General features: G+C 40.6%; 1 protein-coding gene across 1 annotated transcript in view; it reads right to left on the bottom strand.

Moving 5' to 3' along the window:
* The window catches only part of PACRG (parkin coregulated), a 529,967-nt gene that overhangs the window by 258,790 nt on the left and 250,388 nt on the right, over positions 1-20,789 (bottom strand). Inside the window, exon 3 of the mRNA NM_001435083.1 lies at positions 2,535-2,706. Within this exon, the coding sequence (NP_001422012.1) occupies positions 2,535-2,706 (172 nt within the window). The remainder of the gene's footprint in view (positions 1-2,534; positions 2,707-20,789) is intronic.

The following is a 20,789-nucleotide window of genomic DNA, read 5'->3' as shown; positions in this document are numbered from 1 at the left end:
GAGACACTGAATGTGTCCATTTCTCTTTACAGTATTATCAACCTTTTATTTAGTTGAAATAAACCCCAGTTTCTAGAAATACATAGGCAGGTAATCCCATTTACAGCTTCACAGGGAGTTTATATATTTTGCTTTGCCTTCAGAAATATTCATTATCTCTGAATTAGAATTCAAGAAAAGCTGTTAAAGAACTTCTAGCTGATGGTGGTGGTAAGGTTAACTTTTGCCCCTGGAATGAGTCAAAATCTTCCTAGTAGTGTGGTCTGAAAATAAGGTACATACGACCGTGATAAGTTACGCCAGTTAGGTGCATCAGCCTGCCTCTGGTTCAACGAGCTTCCTTCCAGAGTTCAACCTGAAACATGTAGCTTACGTATGTAATGCTTTTCACACTGTGCTGGAACCGTGCGTGACCTTGCATAGTTAGTCACTGTTCTTTGCTGAGAGAAGTCTGCCTTGAGTGAAGCAGACAAATTGAGAAGAAGCAAGCTGAGTGAGATTTCATGGTCAGTGTGTAATAGCAGAAGCCCAGGATGGCAAACAAGGATATCTCCTGAGATAGATTTTCATTGCTTCTGGAACCTTGAATGATCAAATCCATGCATATTAATAGTTACGTGCTGTTGTTTGGTGGCTAACTTGTGTCTAACTGCTTGAAACCCCATGGACTGTGAGCCCGCTGGGCACCTCTGTCCATTGGATTCTCCAGGCAAGAATACTGGAACAAGTTGCCATTTCCACCTCGAGGGGATCTTCCCGACCCAGGGATGGAACCTGAGTCTCGAGTGTGTTGGCAGGTGGATTCTCTATCGCTGAAAGTGACTGTTCCCTGACAGGTCGCGTTTACTGCGTTCTTCACGTTTTCACTCATCAGTAAATGACCTCTAGAGTGTGGCCATGTACTTAGAACACACCGCTTCTCTCTTAACTCACTGAAGTATTTTCAAAACACTTAGATCAAACAAGATTGAAAATCCTTTCACCTTGGCCTACAATATGCTATTTTGGGATGTTTTATTTGTAAATGGTTTAATCAAAGTATTACTTAGAAACTCTCTTTCTGCCCTTCAGCGTTTTCATCAGGGCTACGAGGAGGAGACTGCTGAGGAGGCAGAGATCCCAACGTGAACAGTTTATTGTCAAGAAAAGAACAGATTTTGGAAATTGCGGCCGTTCTGATGGGTGCAGGAGAAAAGGATAATGTACTTTCAAGATAGTTCCTGGGTAGAATGTTCTGGGCCTTTTGTGTTTATCAATAAAACTGGTACATCATTTTTAGAAGATGAAGCATTTCAACTAGGATTTAACATATTTAAAAATCATGACTTGTTGGAAAGAATAAATCACTTCTGGAAAAGGTTTCAATATAACTCAGGATTATATATCCTTCCAGAAGGCCTTTAAAGATCAGCCCCTTCACTCAGCTGATGCATGGGTGGAAACGAAAATTGGTTTTTAATAAAGTTGGCTCAGACAGTAAAGAATCTGCCTGCGATGTGGGAGACTGGATTCAATCCCTGGACTCGGAAGATGCCCTGGAGAAGGGAACGGCAACCCACTCCAGTATTCTTGCCTGAAGAATCCCATGGACAGAGGAGCCTGGCGGGTTACAGTCCATGGGGCTGCAAAGAGTCAGATGCAACAGAGTGACTAACGCTTTCTTTTGGTGAGTGGTTTTTCCGTCCGCACTGCGTCCACAGCAGGCTGCACTGCCCTCTTGTTTGGCTTCACTTTCTATGTCTTGGTGGAAATTGGGAGTGGTCAGTCACGGATCTCTTAGAGAAAGACACGAGAGCAAGTTTTTAAGCCGACTTGATTTAGGCAGTGATGGAAGCACTGCCCCAAAATAGGGAATTCTAATGCCACTTTAGTGAAATCAATAAAACAGTGGCCATGGGTCAGATTAAGTAATCCAGACTGTGGGAAATAAACGACCCTGTCCTGAACTATCTTGTTCTTGTTTCTGTCAAACCACACGGCAAGACTTACCCCTGAGACAGTGAGGGGGTGAGGGGTGCCCTGTATCCAGGAGACCAGGCAGGCGTCCTGCCCATCAACCTGGGCAGCAGTCCATCCTGGAGCCGCGAGTGAGTGGAACTAGGGGTGGGGAAGCACGGACTTGCTCATTCCGTGTGCCATGGGGCGGCCAGGCCCAGATCCAGTGGGTGAAATGCCTGGGGCAGCCCTGGCTGGGCAGGGGTGGGCTTTCCTCTGCCCCTGAGCTGCACCGACCCCTGCTTTCACTCAGCAGCACTGCCAAAAGCTGGAGCATCCGTAGTCGGGCAGGTCGGCAGCCGAGGGGCAGGCAGAGTCTGGGGGCCTGCGGGGGCCGGGCCTGGCCACTGGGACTTGAGGAGCCCTGATGGGACACGTTAGGAGATCTGGAGTTTCTGGCCCCAAAAGTCACCTTATAAAAATTCCTGCAAAACCTGGGGATAAACCTCAGTCTGTTGGGTTTTATTGCTTAATTAGCGAGTTGTCAGTAAGTGGCAGCATATAAACTGAGTGATACTTTTTTTCACCTGTTCACTTACTTTTTATCGGGATAATGAGCTGTGGAATGACAGGAAGAATCTTGTTCCCCCCGTGTTCCAGCATGTCGTGGATTCCTTGCCGAGCGAAAAACTCATAGGGAAATGTCATTTCACAGAGCCCATCAAAAAACAGAGGCAGATAATGATGGTAATCCAGCTTCTCAATTTCTACCTGAAAGGAGAGAGAGAGAGAGAAAAAAAATGTCATGTGAAAACAAAAGTCAGGCAAAGCGTGGCTGGGCCAGCTGAGAAGCTGTCACCAACTTAGGAGAAGTAAGGTCGTCAGAACTTCAGGAAGGTTTTCTTAACCAGATCATCTAATGACCGGAAGTATGCTGTCCTGTCTGTAATCTAGAAATGAGGTTAAAATCATCGCTATTTAAATCTTACCAGATTAAAATCATCATCTACATTGGGAGCATTTTAGTATTTTGCGGGGGAGGGGGGGGTCCTAGGTTAATTTTTTTTCACCATTTGGCACAAAGGGCAATACTGAAAAGGGGTTCAAGAAGTCCATGGTATATATACTGAAAAGATTTAAAATGGGGGAAAAAAACAGCTGAGAAGAAAGAGATTAGCATCTGAATTTCTAAAAACAAGAATCTAATTGCACATTAATATATCTTATGAGATATGTCTTTTCAGGACCTGGAAAATATGAAAGTGAGGGGTAAAATATGATCCCATGGACGTCTCCTGGAGCTGGATGTCAAGAAGAATGTTGGGGCCTTTGAGAAAAAATGGGAAAGACAGACATGGGGCTGAACTTAAATAGACCACTGACACATGGAAATTAAAATATTCCAAATTTCCCCTCTGTTTCTTCTGGGGGCAGAGATATATCTCTTTTCCACCTCTATATACTTCACTCTCAATAATGTCTACATGACCTCCTGTCCAGACCTTTGCAGTTGTTTCAAGCACCAAAAGGAACGGGAACAAAAGTTCCAGAAGAGAGAAAAGAGATGGTGCGCTGGGAGCCGTTCACGCGTAGATTTGATCTACTGCGTGGCGTATCCATGACCCGACTTAGTACCGCAGGTGACAGACGGGGTGGTGAGATCACAGATGGACAGACGCCAATAGACTAGGATTGTGGGTATAACACACCTACAGGCAAAGGATGCAGTGTTCCCACGAAGAGGTGCAAATTTCCCCAGTTTCCAAGTCCTTATGAAAGCGCCCAGCTTCCAATTATCACTGTAAGTAAGTGAGGATTCCATCAGGACCTCAGAGAAACCCTTTTACGTTAGGAAGTTTTCAGAGCCTCCAGTTCTTGCCCAGAATTCTGGAGTGTCTATCCTGCCTGCCCCTGGTGTGAATAACAGATAATAACTCCTCCACACTTCTGAGTGCTTACCGTGAGTCTGGGTGAATCAAAAGTTCTCAAATTTCCCAAGTGGGAGGTCTGTCTCCAGACTGCTCGTGAATTACCCGGCTAACCAAGGAAGTAAGCACTCAAGATTTGAATGTTCATGTCCTTTTGCAAGTAGGGCTTGGAAAATAAATCCTAAATGGAGGTATATACAGATGTAAATTTTACTTGGTATTGCTTGGAAGATTGTAAAATTTGCTTTATTCATAGTCAAAGTTAATGAAGTTTGTATTTAATACTAAACTTCTCAAGGATTTTTGTGTATTTGAAAATATTTTAGAGTGCTGTTTTTCACAATTAAAAAAAATCAATGCATCATTCAGCTCCAAAAAGTACAGTGTTGTTGTCTACAGTTTTACCTGTAACCTAATTTTATAATGTGTCACCTGTACTATTTTTTTTTATTTTTTTCTAAGTCTTTTTAAACCCCATTGTTGCTTTTTACATATCTCTTATAAAGGAGCAAATCATTACATTTTGTACTTTAGTATGAGCTAAGACTTTGTATTTTAATATGTCTGGTTAATGTCTGTCATCTTAATTTTTGATCTCTGAATGTTACTTTTCACTTACTTTTTCCTTTCAATTTTGTAGTTTCGTTATATGGACTGTTTTATTTATATTTTGGTGTGTGATGTCTTTAAACATAAAATAGCCTGTATAAATATTTCATTGCATCTATGTTACAGCTTTCTCTAACATTTAAAAAAATGTATTTATCTTATTGAAGTGAGTTAAAAATACCCTACTAAGATAACTGACATGCCCATTTTTCCTTGGAATTTTGTTGATTTTTTTTTTTTTTTTTTTGGTATGATTTGGAGCAACGACTCCAACATCAACAATAGCACCAATAAAAATGTCATTTTATGGTACCAGACACTACTGTGAATACTTACGTGTATTAGTTCACTTAATCCTCATAACATGCTCTGTCTCTCAGTCACGTCTGACTCTTTGCGATCCCCTGGACTGTAGCCCTCCAGGCTCCTCCGTCCATGGGATTCTCAAGGCAAGAATACTGGAGTGAGTAGCCATTTCCTCCTCCAGGGGATCTGCCTGACCCAGGGACCGAACTTGTCTCCCACATCTCCTGCACTGAGGGTCAATTTTTTACCACTGAGCTGGCTGGGAGGACCAACAGCTGTACGAGGTAGGTGGGATTGGCATCTCAATTTTCAATACGAGGAAACTGAGGCACAGAGAGGCTTAATAACTTGCCTAAGGTTTGCAGCTAGTTAGCGATAGAACTGGGATCCAAACGCGAGCAGGCTGGCTGCAGGACATGATACTACTTCTTGGGCTTTGTGTATCAAAGTTCAGCATTATTATAATCTCCCTTTATCCTCTTGTCTCTGTCTTCTTTATCATTATTAATGCAGTTTGTCTTAGTCTAATTAAATAATAATTTTGCTATTGCTAGTTTATCTACTATACCTTTTTCTATCCTTTTACTTTCTTCCTCCTGTGATATTATACTTATATAACATGTAGCATTATATATAAATATATATATTATATATATGGGGGTTGATGATAAGCTTTTATTTTTATTCTATTTAGATTTTTTATTGGAGCCCAGTTGCTTCAGCACGCTGTGTAGTTTCTACTGAATACGCCAGCAAAGTGAATCCGCCATACGTATACATGTATCCCTTCTTTTTTGGATTTCCTTCCCATTTAAGTCACCATCAAGCTGCAGCAGAGCGATGAGAAGAATTCCCTGTATTTTAAGAGTATCTTTTCTAAGTACCTCATAGCTGCATTTGTTTTTTTCCTCTCCTGTTTTACATTGCATATTCGAATGACAAATTTCAAAGATGCACATGATTTCGAAAGTTTTAAAAAAGAAAGAAAAGCAAAGGGAGAAGGGATAGGGAAAGAAAAGAAAAGAGAGCATCTGAAAGACAGCAACCCTGAGTGAAAGGCTGAGAGAGATTGAGGAAGAAAATGATGATCTCCACGTCTTTAACTCCTCCTAACACGGATGGTACAGAGTCTGCCTGCAATGTGGGAGACCTGGGTTCGATCCCTGGGTCGGGAACATCCCCTGGAGAAGGCAATGGCACCCCACTCTAGTATTCTTGCCTGAAAAATCCCATGGACAGAGGAACCTGGCGGGCTACAGTCCCTGGGGTCGCAAAGAGTCGGACACGACTGAGCGACTTCACTTTGAGCACATTGATCCCAGCAGTACCTTCATATCAGAAATTCTCCTCTTGGAAGTTCTCTTCTGGCCTGTTTATCAATTATTTGGCCTGTCTATTTCACTAAGATCTATTGTCTTAATAATGCAATAACAACTTGCCATCCTGTTTTGAGGATGGAAACTTCTTAAAACTCTAGACATGTTGCTACTTCCAACAGGGTGATTTTTTACACATAACTTTCTTTCCTGTTTATATATCTTCTAAGGTTTCTTCTTTATCATTAGAACATTGTTGCAGTCGATGAATTTGGCCTAGGCCTTAGGAAACATTCTTACATTCCATTTGCAATCAGGAACTCTGTGTATTTCTTTTGGTTTGAAATGATGTATCTGACTTGGCTCTACTGTATTTTTCTTTTTATCCGAAGAGTTCCTTCTCATTACCACACAACCGTCACACTGTTTTCCACAATAAAGGTGTCTGTGCTTCTTTACTCTCCTTCTCGCTTCAACCCACTTCCCTACGGCTTCGCTGCTCTTACTTTTACCCAGGTCCCTGGTGACCTTCACTCTGCCCAGTGGTCCGGTCCCTTTGCGGCTCTCATCAGCATGGCACAGTTGATCTCGTGATGATGCCTTCCCCAGGCCTCCTGACAGCGTGCCCTTATCACTGGGGTTCATCCTTGATTTCCTTCCTTCAAATTCTGCATCCAATCCATCAGAAGGTAGATTGATTCTATCTCCAAACAGATGCTTAGTTCACTCACTTCTCCACTGTTTTATTTACTACCCGCTTAGCCTAAGCCACCAACCTTCCTTACCTGGATTACTGCAACAGCCTCTAATTAATCTTCTCTTTGGGCTTTTCCTTCCTGCTTCCTTTCTCTGCACATGTGGGTCTTGACCTGCTGTAGTCCTGACCGAGGCGCCGCCAGGGCCTCCCTGACCGGTTGTTCCCGTCCCTCCACACCGCCCTTCTGTAGCTCTGTTCCCTGGACAGACGATGCCTTTCTTTCCCCTCTCCTTCCTCCTAGAGACACTCTCTGAATGCACCCTTCCCTTCCTTTCCAGACCTCTCAGTCGCTGACCACTCCCTTTCATCCAGATTTCAGTTCACCGAGGCCCTCTTACCACTGCCTACTGCTCTGCTTGATTTTTTTTTGTGGCTTTTATCATTTATTCATCGCAGTTTCTTAAGTTCCGTTGTGTGGGGGGCTTGTCATTGCCTAGAAGGGTGTTTGGCACATAATAGGTGAATACTCAGTAAGCAAGTGTTTGAATTTTAATTCTGACCTTTTGAATCTGTCCTCTGGGTTAACTCTTTGAGAAGCATACTCAGCTGCGGAACAAAGGCTAGATGATGAATGACTATATCTGGAGCTGAGGGTGGGAACCACAGCAGAGTGCACAGAGGTGCTGGTGTCGACCGCTGACCCTGTGACGCGAGGAAGCACGTACATTTCTATACCCTTAGGTATCCTACAAATAAAATGCCAGGTTTCCTCCGTTAAGACTGCAGCGATTATTTCTATTTCAGCAACTTTGTGAGTATTTTAATAGACAATCAGCACAGGGTTCTCTCTGCTTCTCATTTCACTAGAAATCATTTAGGGTTTAATGATATGCTGTTCTGTTTACCTTTAAAACTTTAGAAGGAAAAGTTTCTGTTTTTCACAGTATCATCAGAAACAAACATATTAATGTGGCTCTATAATTAATATGTTGGAACAACACAAGATCTTCTTTCTAAAATATCTAGATATTGAGAATAATGCAAGATTAAAACAAACTAGACATAAATTAGTAGATCTCTTATATATCTTTGCATGTATATTTGCCACATGACAACTACTATCCTTTAGAGGTCTTTTAAATTGCTGGCTTCTTTTATTCATTTAAACTTACAAAAGATAATTTTTACCATTCATGAAGCAGTAAACCTTTTTCAGCTATATAAATTAGTTTTCTTTTAAGATAACTTCTTCATAACAGATAAATTATAATTTATGTTTCTTTACTATTACTGTAAAAATAGTAACTTTCAAACTACTATAAAATTTGGGAATTTTTCTTGAAAGTTTATTCAAGAACTCTAGAATTCAAAGAAAGCTGTTTGAAATGAGACAAAGAACAAGGGCTGTTTTGAACATATCAGATAAAATTTCATGGTAAAATATTGATTGGTGACAGCTTGGATATTAAGTCTAGAAATATCAAGTATTTTACTCACAGAATTTCTCTCTTTTAAATTCATGTTTTATAACTTTTTAAAGATCACATAGAACCTGTAAGTTGATCCCTAAATCTTACAGTGACCTTTAGTCAAAAGCACTACAATTCTAACTTCACCTCTGCTATCAAATATGCTTTTCTTTTTTATCTTCATAACAAATATGCAAGGAAGTAATGCTGTACTGAAAGATCAGAAAACCAATGAGGTCATGAGTCTCATTAAAAAAAAAAAACTCAAATCAAAAACTTACTCTTACACTTTCCATACCCTTGCTTCAATTAGCAAATGAAGTATCATTAATAGTATCTGTTATTACGAGTCCTATGGTAATAACCGAGAATCTTGCTTAGAATCACAAAAATCTGAAAAGGTGTACTTATCTATTAATGTATTATGACCTCATCTAGACTTCTTATGACATTTCTAACATAAAGATTTACCTTACTATTTTCAAGCCTAAAGGCAACTGTTAAACTGCTACAAGAGATCTTACAAATAAGCATTGTTTACAGACGATATTGGAGAAGTAAATGGCAACCCACTCCAGTCTTCTTGCCTGGAGAATCCCATGGACAGAGGGGCCAGGCGGGCTACAGTCCATGGGGTCACAAAGAGTTGGACATGACTGAGCAACTAACACAGATGATAGACATAACATATTTCAAACTCAGATGCACTTCTCTTTTTCAAATGTGTGTGGATGTGTTTGTGACGAAGAACCCCTGGTGGCTCAGATGGTAAAGAATCCGCCTGCAATGCAGAAGCTGGGTTCGATCTCTGGGTTGGGAAGATCTCCTGGAGAAAGCAAGGGCAACCACTCCACTATTCCTGCCTGGAGAATCCCACGGATGGAGGAGTTGGCAGTCTACAGTCCATGGGGTCACAAAGAGTCAGAGACAGCTGAGTGACTAATGCTTTCACTACATTTTCTCAATGATACCAAATATATAGCTAAAATCCTGTATTAGTACATGATTAAAAAAGTAAGACTTTTAACGTGAAAAATGTTCTTTAGTGTTAAAAAGGAAATTTCACACAGGATGGATAATGTGGATCCCTACACTGTTATAAAGTCTAAAAAAACCCAAAATGTGTTGTATTTGAAGTTGAAGTTAGGAAACCCTCAGATGCTAAAGACAAAAACCAGAGTCACAGAGACGATAGTGTCCGACCCTAGGTTGTATCAGACACAGATCACATCATAAGACTGAGAATGAGCTTTTAAAATCTCAAGAGTTAGGAAAAGAGAGCATTTGGCAAGAGAAGGGAGTTAGGCTGAAACTCCTGCACTCACTGGAACCCTTTAAGTGCTGTCTCACTTGTGAAAAGCGGACCAGAAACTCTTTCCACAAATTTGTGGAAATAAGAAGTTTAATGTTTGACAAAGCTCTTGCTGGGAAAAACTTCACTTGAGAAACAGAAACCCAAAGGAATTAAGGAATTAACCAAAGAAGTCAAGGAATTAAGGGGGAAAAAAATGTTTTCAGACCATGGAAAGGAAACTTCTGGGCTCAGATAAAAGCAAATTGCGGAAGTGTTAATATTTGCTTAACAGAAAATATATACTATCATTAACCTTAAAATTCAATAGCAGTTTGAAGAATAGACTGGTTCCAGATTAAAAGAGAATAGGGGTCTGGATCACAGAACTGAGGGGCCAACACAGAATTAGCACAGGGGTGAGGCAATGGAAAAGGTACAGATAAATCCCAACTCAAGATGCTCCCACATTTGACTCATGGGACTTCAGAGGATGGAGTATGGAGAAAGGGGGGTTTGGAGCCATAATGGTGGAGACTCATTCAAAATCAAATAAAAGTGTGAATTTTCAGATGGAACATGCATGTCTAGACACCTTTTTGATAAAAACTATAAAACTCCAAAGTCAAGGAAAAGATTTAAAAGCACCTAGAAACAAAAGGCAGATTATAGATAAAGGACTGAAATTAGACTTAAATTACATGTCTAACTAATAAAATAGAGGCCAGGAGGCAGGGTAAAAAAAGGCAGATCATAGATAAAGGACCGAAATTAGACTTAACTTACATGTCTTACTAATGAAATAGAAGCCAAGAGGCAGAATAAGAACGCTTCAATGTGCTGAAAGGTTTCAGTAATTGTTAATCTTGAACACAGTACTCAGCTAAATCACCATTTAAAAATAAAACCAAATTAAATGTATTTGGCCAAGACACAGACCGAAAGGTTTGTTGTTGTTTGTTTGGATTTTGTTGTTGCTGTTATTTTAACCCAAGGGTTATCCCTTCAACCAAAGGATAGAATTTATTAAACACTGGAGTGAACTGAGGACAAAGAAGAGATGGAAGAGATAATAGTGTACATTTTTAAAAAACACTGACAAGACTAAATAAACACTGACTATAAAAATACAAAAATCATTAATTACAGTGATTTAAAGGTGGATCTGCAGACACTAGGAGGGAGAAATAAAGATGATGAGAGAAAAGTGACCTGCCTCAGAGTAAGGCCTTTGCATTGACAGGGATGAGGATAAAATGATTAACCTTACACTTAATTCAGCATATTAAAGTGCAAAGATACACATGGAAAGAATAGAAATAAAATTAACTTTCAAAAGCAAGAGCATCAGTTCAGTTCAGTTCAGTCACTCAGTCGTGTCCGACTCTTTGCGACCCCATGAATCGCAGCACGCCAGGCCTCCCTGTCCATCACCAACTCCTGGAGTTCACTCAGACTCACGTCCATCGAGTCAGTGATGCCATCCAGCCATCTCATCCTCTGGCGTCCCCTTCTCCTCCTGCCCCCAATCCCTCCCAGCATCAGGGTCTTTTCCAGTGAGTCAACTCTTCGCATGAGGTGGCCAAAGTACTGGAGCTTCAGCTTTAGCATAAAGCTCTATTAACATTACAGAAGGCTGACTGAACATCCCAGCTGCCTCCACGAGAAAACATGAAGAGAAGAAAATATGTGGGATGAATCCAAGTAGATAAATAATCATAGTAAATGTAAACAGATTACATTCTCTAGTTAAAAGATTCTAAAGAGAGGGAAAATATACTTCAGCTACAAATTTGTTTATAAGAGGTATACTCAAAATATAATGTCAGAAAAAGATGGAAAATAAAGGTACAGTAAAACATATAATAAGTGTGATACAGGAGAAATTCCTGGAAGAGAAACTGTATTTGCAGTATTTATGTATTTTGCCAAGTGGTGCTTCATAGGGATGATACTAAATTATATTCCCTGTTTCTTCATTGCCTATCCAAAGAGAAAGTCAACAAACTTTGATTTTTGACAATATTATAGGCAAAATAAAGAAGGTTGAGTGCTGAAGAATTGATGCTTTTGAACTGTGGTGTTGGAGAAGACTCTTGAGAGTCCCTTGGACTGCAAGGAGATCCAACCAGTCCATCCTAAAGGAGATCAGTACTAAAGATTCATTGGAAGGACTGATGCTGAAGCTGAAGCTCCAATACTTTGGCCACCTGATGAGAAGAACCAACTCACTGGAAAAGCCCCTGATGCTGGGAAAGATTGAGGGCAGCAGGAGAAGGGGGTGACAGACAATGAGATGGTTGGATGGCATCAGCAAATCAACTGACATGAGTTTGAGCAAACTCGGGGAGATAGTGAAGGACAGGGAACCCTGGCATGCTGCAGTTCATGGGGTTGCAAAGAGTCAGACATGACTTAGTGACTGAATAACAACAACAAATAGGTAAATGTTATTTTTCTGTTATTTTAACCTGTATTTCTTCTACTGTGAGAATAATCACATTTTAAAGATATTTTTGAAAATCATTTTTATGTCATTTTATGTGAATTGTACTTTCACATTCTTGGCCATTTTTTTTTAAAGCTTACATTGAACTTTTTCTTTAGGAGCTCGTTTATATTATGGGGATTTATCCTTTATGTATGATAGGAGTTTCAATTTTTTGAAGACTTTTTTGTTTTAGAATTTATTAATTTTTTTATGGATTCTGAAGTTTGAGTCATCATTAGAAAAGTTTTCCTCCATTCCATAGCAAAAAGAATAGAAACAATTAGAAAAGATAATTTATAATTGTTTATAGTACTTTATGATTTTTTCCCCTTATATTTAAGTCATCAAAGCATTTGTAACTTTTCTTGGTATGGTGTGAAGTATGCTTCCAGTGGCAACTTTTTTCCAGTGGCCACCTAGTTGTTCCACCATATTTATTTACTTCTTGACTTTCTATTCTATTGCACTGATCTTTTTTTAATTTTTATTCATGAACCAATATTATTTTAATTATCACAATTGTTTAATAGATTTTAATATGTCAAGGCTCCCCTGTTATTACCTTTCCTTTTCTGTTTTTCTGTTATCATAATTTACTTTTCAATATGAAGTTTAGACCATAAATTTTAGACACAGGTTTACTTAAAGGATATATAATATAAAAACTTGCCTTCAATAATTAGATAAAACACATTCTTTACAAGCACGGGCTTCCCTTGTGGCTCAGCTGGTAAAGAATCTGCCTGCAATGCGGGAGACCTGGGTTCAATCCCTGGGTTGGGAACATCCCCTGCAGAAGGGAACAGCTACCCACTCCAGTATTCTGGCCTGGAGAATTCTGTGGACAGTGTAGTCCATGGGGTCGCAAACAGCTGGACAGGACTGAGTGACTAAGCACACTTGAGACAGTTTAGAAAACTAAATGAACACTAAGCCATAAAGTAAGTCTCAAGAAATTCCGAAATACCTATGTTGCTGCTGCTGCTGCTGCTGCTAAGTCGCTTCAGTTGTGTCCGACTCTGTGCGACCCCACAGACGGCAGCCCACCAGGCTCCTCCCTCCCTGGGATTCTCCAGGCAAGAACACTGGAGTGGGTTGCCATTTCCTTCTCCAATAAATGAAAGTGAAAAGTGATGTGTTAAATTTTTTGAAGAAAATTAAATAACAAATCATTAACTAAAAGACAGCCAAGCTTTTAACTTCCATATATTTGGAGATTTACACTTTTAAATTACTCATAGATCAAAGGGAAAAATCCTTATAGAAATAACAGCATGTTAAGAATTGAATTACAATGAGACTACTTAACCTTAAAAGAACAGAAAAATGCCCATTTATACAGACTCCTTTAGAGAATAAAGAATAAAGGAAAACTACACAGCTCACTATATGAGGCCATCATAACCTTGCCACTAGAATCAAATAGCTACAGTCTAATCTCACTGAATCAAAAATAAAACAACAGGCAAATTGAATTCAATAGCATGTTAAAAAGTATGACCAAACTGGCTGTGTTACAATAACATCAGAATATTTCAACATCATGTTTAAATTTTTAAAGGATGAAAAATAAGATCATTTTAATGGATGCAGATAAAACACTTGATAAAATCATTCATTAAAAAATAAAAACACTATTTTACTGCAGTAAAAATAAAAAATAAAAACCCTGTAGGAAAAACCTACAGCAAATATCATACTTTATGGCGAAACTTTAGGAATATTTAAATTATGGAAAAGTCCATTGAATTCCTTAGAAAAGAAACAAGATTGTTAAACATCATCACTATTCAGCATTGTCCTGGAAATTCAAGCTAATGCTGAAAATAAAATACATATAAAGACTGGTGGGAAAAAAAGGTCTCGTTGTTTGAGGATGTTATGCTTATCCATATAGTATACCCAGAGAATCTACAAGCAAGTTTAATTAGTAAGAGAGTTCAGAAAAATTGCTGCATAAAAGATCAGCAAACTAAAAATAGTCGTATCCCTCTATGCTATTAAAATGTATGTATTTTTTAATGTTCACAATAGCAAGAAATGAAGCAAATAAACCCTTCAAGGTAACACCTGCCAATGCAGGAGACGTAAGAGACTCGAGTTTGACCCCTGGGTTGGGAAGATCCCCTGGAGGAGGAAATGGCAACCCATGCCAGTATTCTTGCCTGGAGAATCCCATGGACAGAGGATACAGTCTACAGGGTCGCAAAGAGTTGGACACAACTGAAATGACTTAGCGCACAAGCAGAGATTTAAAACTAACAGCCCATAAGACTTTATGGAGACAATTACAAAAGATTACTGACAAGTGTAAATGGAAAACAGGAATGGTCTTCCATGAACAAATGAATACACTGACTATACTCGTGGGTGAACAGACAAACTTACGACGGTGGTGACTTATGTTCAAGTTAATCTACAAGTTTGACACCTAAACTCAAGGCAAGTTTTCTATTCTTAAGGTGAGAAGCGGAAGATTTTAGAGGCTCAGTGACCTTTGGGGACCACATTCTGAGCAGGGACAGAGTGAGAATCCAAACCCAATATTTCTTTCCATTGACCTGTCACATTTTCACTATCTTGATGGCTTGCTGTTTATTACAAATACTGAAGGTTTTATCTAGCTGGAAGATATTATTAATATAATAATTACTGAATAACAAATCTGGACTTGGGACTGGAGAATCAAATTATTTTATGGAATAACCTTATTTCAAGTTTCTGTCAGAAATGCTAACAAGACAGCTAAAGGTCAGTTGTAAGCAGATCTCGAATTTATGCACACTTAACCTTTATTATCCAGGACTTGTGTGTTCCTAACCGCAGCAGTCAATGAGTGATGCTCTGAAGTGGAATAAATGAAAAAAAAATAATTCCCAGTTAAACGCACCTCCTAAATTTTTTCAAACAGCTTTTTTTTTTTTTTAACATCAGGAGGGTAGATTAAAAAGGAGCAAAATATATATTAAAATACACCTTCAGATACATCTTCAAAGATTCATTTATCACATTTCTGTATAATGGCAAAAATAGCATAATTTTTATCAGATGTAGAGAGGGAATAATTATATTTTGGGAAAAGCAAGCAATATATGAAATGCCTTGAAAGTCCTGGCACAGTCTTAGGAATTGAGACAGAGTTAGAAACAGATTATTTGTGGCTTTTACCATTGGTGTCAATCGTAGAGTATCGAATCATTTTACAAAAACTCTCCATGATTAGATAATTTACTATGAACCTTAATACACTCAACCAAGTAAGGAGAATTAAAGAGCTCCGGAAAGGATTAATTTAGGTGAAGTTAATGCTGTGAAGCAGCTTTAAGAAGAAATTACTATGATAGCAGTATTGGCTGTCTCTTACATCAGCAGATAATTTTGCTATGTATATAATCTTCAGGGATAAGTTACAAATATATTAAGGTTCTTTATACTCAGAAGTTCTTATATTTCTTAAATTTCACCTAAAAAAAAAGTAACAAACATCTACTGAATCACTGAACTAGCTAAGAGTGTTGGGCTGAACGTTGGAGTTAGTGAGTAGGAAAAAAAATGAAAGTGTGTTCAGAAAAAATACTACTTGTTTCCTTTGATTCATATTTTAATACTAACCGTTTATTGAAAGGGGAAAGTAATGACACACTCCGTTCATGGAGAGCAGCATGCAGCTGGAATCAGCAGATCTGCGTCCAAATCCAGTACTCGTACGAGGCGAGTTCCATCACTTTAAAAATGTGACTTTACTGGCCTTCTCTGGGGTTTTCTTCACTATTTGTAAAGAGAAACCCCATTCCCAGGTTTATCCTAACTAACTGAGATGCCATTGCCGTTTAGTCACTCAGTCGTGTCCAGCTCTTTGCGACCCCATGGACTGCAGCACGCCAGGCTTCCCTGTCCATCACCAACTCCCAGAGCTTGCTCAAACTCACGTCCATTGAGTTGGTGATGCCATCCAGCCATCTCATCCTCTGTCGTCCCCTTCTCCTCCTGCCCCCAATCCCTCCCAGCATCAGAGTCTTTTCCAGTAAGTCGGCTCTTCCAAGCAGGTGGCCAAAGTATTGGAACTTCAGCTTCAGCATCAGTCCTTCCAATGAATATTCAGGACTGATTTCCTTTAGGTTGGACTGGTTTGATCTCCTTGCAGTCCAAGGGAAAAAAAAATATCTTTTGGGTATGCCAACATTTCCCTAAACTATTCTGGTTCTGCTGTCATTTTGTTCAAAGTGATTGAAGAACAGAAGTCATTTGTGAAGGACACAGAACACTGAGCCCAGAGAGCTTGCAGGTTAAAGCCGGGCACACATCAACGTCTGCCAGCGATTCGGGGGACTTCCAAGTGGGTCAGTGTATCTTTAGAGAAAATGACACCATCCTTCTGGGTTTGAGTAGTATAAGAATGAATCTAGGGGATAAAAACTTACAGTGCTGAAAATTCTGTCTTTGCTCTCAAGACACTAATATTCATAATAACATATGAATGCAAACATGTACACCACCGCACAGGAAGACTGCAAAAGACGTATATAAAATAACAGTACATAAACTTCCCGATTTCGTATTTGTCGGCTGAAACCTTTGCCAAATTTTTAATGAAAAAATACTATCTGCCTCATTGAATCTCTGCTTCAGAGTATAACCTTAGGCCACACACCTAAGTGTCCATCTTTTATAGCAGATGTGATAGTGACAGTCAAGTTATTTTGACATTTCACAGTTGTATACCAGTGACAGGTGGGGAAATACACACTCTGTACAAGGGGGCCCTAATTCTGGAAACAAACATCTTAAATCACAGTATCCAAACAGAGCTCTAAAAATGTTACTATGTTTTCTTTGCTGTGAGAAAGACTGAACTTCTTAGTGTGTGGTATAAAGAGCATTTCCTTTAACTCAGCGAAGGTTACAGAGAAAATTTAAAACCACGACGAGTGAAAGGCTCATTTTCATTCTTCTCATTATACAATTTGGGGAGCTGGTATCTCTCTTCCTACAGTGAACTCTGCCTTCCAACATCTGTGAAGACAGTGTCTTCAGAGAAGATCAAGCACTGCTATTTAGAATGTTCTTTGCAATTCTGTTCTTTCTATCTCTAAATTCCTTTCTCCACCTATCTCTCTATTCCTGGGTTCTCTAGACTCTGCTTATTGCCTATTGTTACTTGAAGGCAGGAAGAGAAGGGGATGACACAGGATGAGATGGTTGGATGGCATCACTGACTCGACAGACATGAGTTTGAGCAAACTCTGGGAGATGGTGAAGGACAGGGAAGCATGGCGTGCTGTAGTCCATGGGATCACAAAGAGTCAGACCCAACTGAGTCACTTACCTGAACTGGTTGCTTTTACAAGGCCATTTATGTAGCTACTGTTATGCCATCGTGTTTCCTCTGCAACAAGGTTTCTGCAGAGATATCTCTATGCTCCCTGAGGACAAGGTCTGTATTTGTTCACAGTTGATGCCTAATATCTCCCGTCTCCTCTGAGTCTTAAAATCAACAGAATACAGGCATGATTTTTCATCTGGGAGTAAAAACAACACTCTAAAGCAAAGTCCACGAAGACCCTTTTCAGTTTACAACAATCATGGTCAGCTAAGATACCTAGTTTGCAAATCCACAAAATATTTAATTTTTATTAAGAAATTGTGGTATATCGGGTGCATGGGATCCACAGTTTTATTGTCAGACTTAAAGGAATGTTAACCGTGTTCCAAGCGTTTCTAGCTTCCACGGAACTTGGCTTGGCACCCAGGTCAGAGAACCTTTCATGTCCTCTCCAGGACAAAGAATTAAGAGTTTGCAGCACTGGAGTATTTTGTATATGCTTCTACTAGGGTATTTATTAAGCTTGTATACTTGTCCACATTTGGTCATGCGCCCTAACTTGTGAGCCCCGGATGCCATGTTCAATCCATTTTTTTTTTTTGATCTGTAATATTTCATATTAACTCCTGGTGTATAGACCACCTCACCTGTGCTGAAAGAATTCATCAACGAGCAGATTCTCAAATGATTGCCCGATACCAGTCTCGCTTGTCCCTTGTTCATTCGTCAAAGTGCTGCCAGACGCTCCTTTCTAAAAATACATTGTCCATGTCACTTGTCTTCAAGCTGTCCTTCACCAGATGTGTGCAGGGTACATCCTAATCTCTTCACCGCGGTGAACTCAGCCCTTTTGGGTCTGGCCCCAGACTCCCTTCTGAGCTTCGTGCCCTGACATTTCACTCTCACAACCTGAGTTCCAGTTACATCACGTATCTTACTCTTCGCTGAACGCGTTCTACCTTACTGCGTGCCTGCGGTACTTTTTCATTTTCATGTTTATTTATATTTTATGCAAACCTACGAGGGCTGCGTCCTGTCCGCGTGAAAGTAGTTAAGATTATTTTGGAGCCTAGGTAAGTAGATTTTGGAGCCTCAGTCCTGCTTCTGCTCCTGCTTCTGCTGGTAATTTACTCGTCTGTCCTTGGGCAAGCCATCTCAGTGCCCTCATTAAAGCAGGGATTACACTGGTCTAGGCTTCAAATGCCTTGTAAATAATACATTAGTTCATTCATGCAAATCATCTAGAAGAGCGCCAGGTACATGTTAATCATTATTATTATCACCGAGCTCCCCTGTAACAGCAGTAGACACATATTATAATTACACGAGTAATTATTCAGAGTGTATACCCAAACATTTACCTGTTTGAGAACATGAACTAGATCGTCTGTTGCCTTTCTGACGGGTGTGGGGAAGAGGGAAGTTCCCCGCACCCAAGGGTGGCAGGAGGGGTGGAGGAGGGGGTGGTGGAGAGCAAGGGGTCAGCATTAGAGTCCCAGAACCCCCCACCGAGGACGGGGAACTGAGTGTGCGTGTGTGTGAGTGTGTCTGTGTGTGTCTGTGTGTGCGTGCGCGCTTATGGGTGTGCGGTAAACACTGAGAGGGGGTTGAGGGGCATCCTAGTGACGTATGTTGGTAGAGGATTGTGCTTGCCTTGCTGGTTTGCTTGTTCTGTCAGGGCATGGCCCAGGGAAGTTTCAAGTCGCAGCAGAGACTGGGGGTGATGGCTGCAAGACCGAGACAGGGAGGCAGACTCAGCTGAATTCTGGCTGCACCCTTATGAGCTGAGGGCTTCCCAGGTGGAGCTACTGGTAAAGAACCCGCCTGCCAAGGCAGGAGACACAAGAGACGCAGGTTCGATTCCTGGGTCGGGAAGATCCCCTGGCGTAAGGGAATGGCAACCCACTCCAGTATTCCTGCCTGGAGAATCCGGCCATGGAGAGAGGAGCCTGGCGGGCTGCAGTCCAGAGGGTCGCACAGAGTCGGACACAACTGAGCAACTAACACTAACGTTGATGAGTTGAACTCGGAGATCCAGCCGGCAGCTAAGCTTCGGAAGCAGCCATCAGGCATTATTCATGCCAAAAGCATGGCCCAAGGGCCAGTTCCAACCATGGCAATTTCCAAAGCAGATAAAAGGATGGAGGCCCATGCCCAAGGACCCCATGAGATCACCTACGAGTCCACCTGAACATCTGTGGGAAGGATAAAAGGGTAATATGGGGCTGGTTCCAGACAGCGCCTCGCTCTTGTGAAGCCGCAAGAAATTCCTCCTGCGCCGAGGGGATGCCCCACGGGAAGGAGAGAGAGAGTGGCGGAAGTGAGACAAGCGGGCAGGATCAGTTTCAGCTTCGTCTCCTCCCCCTCCCCGCCGAATGTCATGCGTGAAAATGGAATCTCCAGAGCAAGAAAAGGACAGTGCTTTTACAAACAGGATGTTTACTCCCAGCACCACTCAGTTCTCCGCCGCACGTGTGCGCGCACACACACACCCACACATACACTCGTTTACAATTTGTCTCTCTCGTTACGTCTTCTCTCTTTATGACTGTTTTATGTCTGCACCAGAACTTAACGCATCTCAGGGGCTGTCACACAGACCTGGATGGATGGATGGAAAAAAGGGGTAGATGAGTGAATGAATTTCTTTTTAGTTAATTTACTCCGTACTCGGTCTGGATCAAATGTTCTCTATTTTAGTGTGTTTTCCTGGGAATTTCTGAAAAATACGTCAAGCAACTGCTGCTTTCAGACCTCCCGGATTCAGTCATCTGGGAGCAACGTGTCATTTTGCATGACTTTAAATCATTCATTTCAATCCCCTTTTGATTCACAAGTGAGAACCAGAATTCCATTTACGGTAAAATGACTTGCCCAAAGGCAGAAAGTGATTGAATTGCCCACTCATCAATCCTAACTTATTTAGGCTCATTGTTCTTTTTTTCAACTGAAAGGGGCCTTTGATTTCATTTAGTTTCTTGCACTTTTCAGTTCATGAAACGTGTCCAACAAGGCCCAGATTATTGGGTCTGTCAGATCCTGCCTCGTTCCGGGGTTATGTGTTATGACCTACGATACACAGCCTGGCAGTTTCTAGAATGCCGGTGTTTGTTAGATCCAACGCAGAGTGTGGTCATATTCCAGCTGTCTCTGAGCCCTGAAACTGCGGAAAACAAGAGAGCTAAGGAATTCCTTTGAGTTAATTCCTGATCGTCTACACAGCTTCCAAATAGTGAGAGATGAGAAGCAGAGAAGAAAAAGTTGAACAAAGTAAGTTTGAAAACGTTTCAGATACGTAAGCCTTCAGTCTCGCAACATACTGTTAGCATTAGCAACTAATTTTAGCACATCAGTTCAGCAATTTTGAGCAGATTGATTTAGTGAATTAAAATATTAATTGTGTCATCAAAGGAAATGGCAACCC

Source organism: Bos taurus, chromosome 9 (assembly GCF_002263795.3).
Source record: "Bos taurus isolate L1 Dominette 01449 registration number 42190680 breed Hereford chromosome 9, ARS-UCD2.0, whole genome shotgun sequence".
NCBI classification, from domain to species: domain Eukaryota; kingdom Metazoa; phylum Chordata; class Mammalia; order Artiodactyla; family Bovidae; genus Bos; species Bos taurus.
This window is presented reverse-complemented; position numbering and strand designations above follow the sequence as displayed.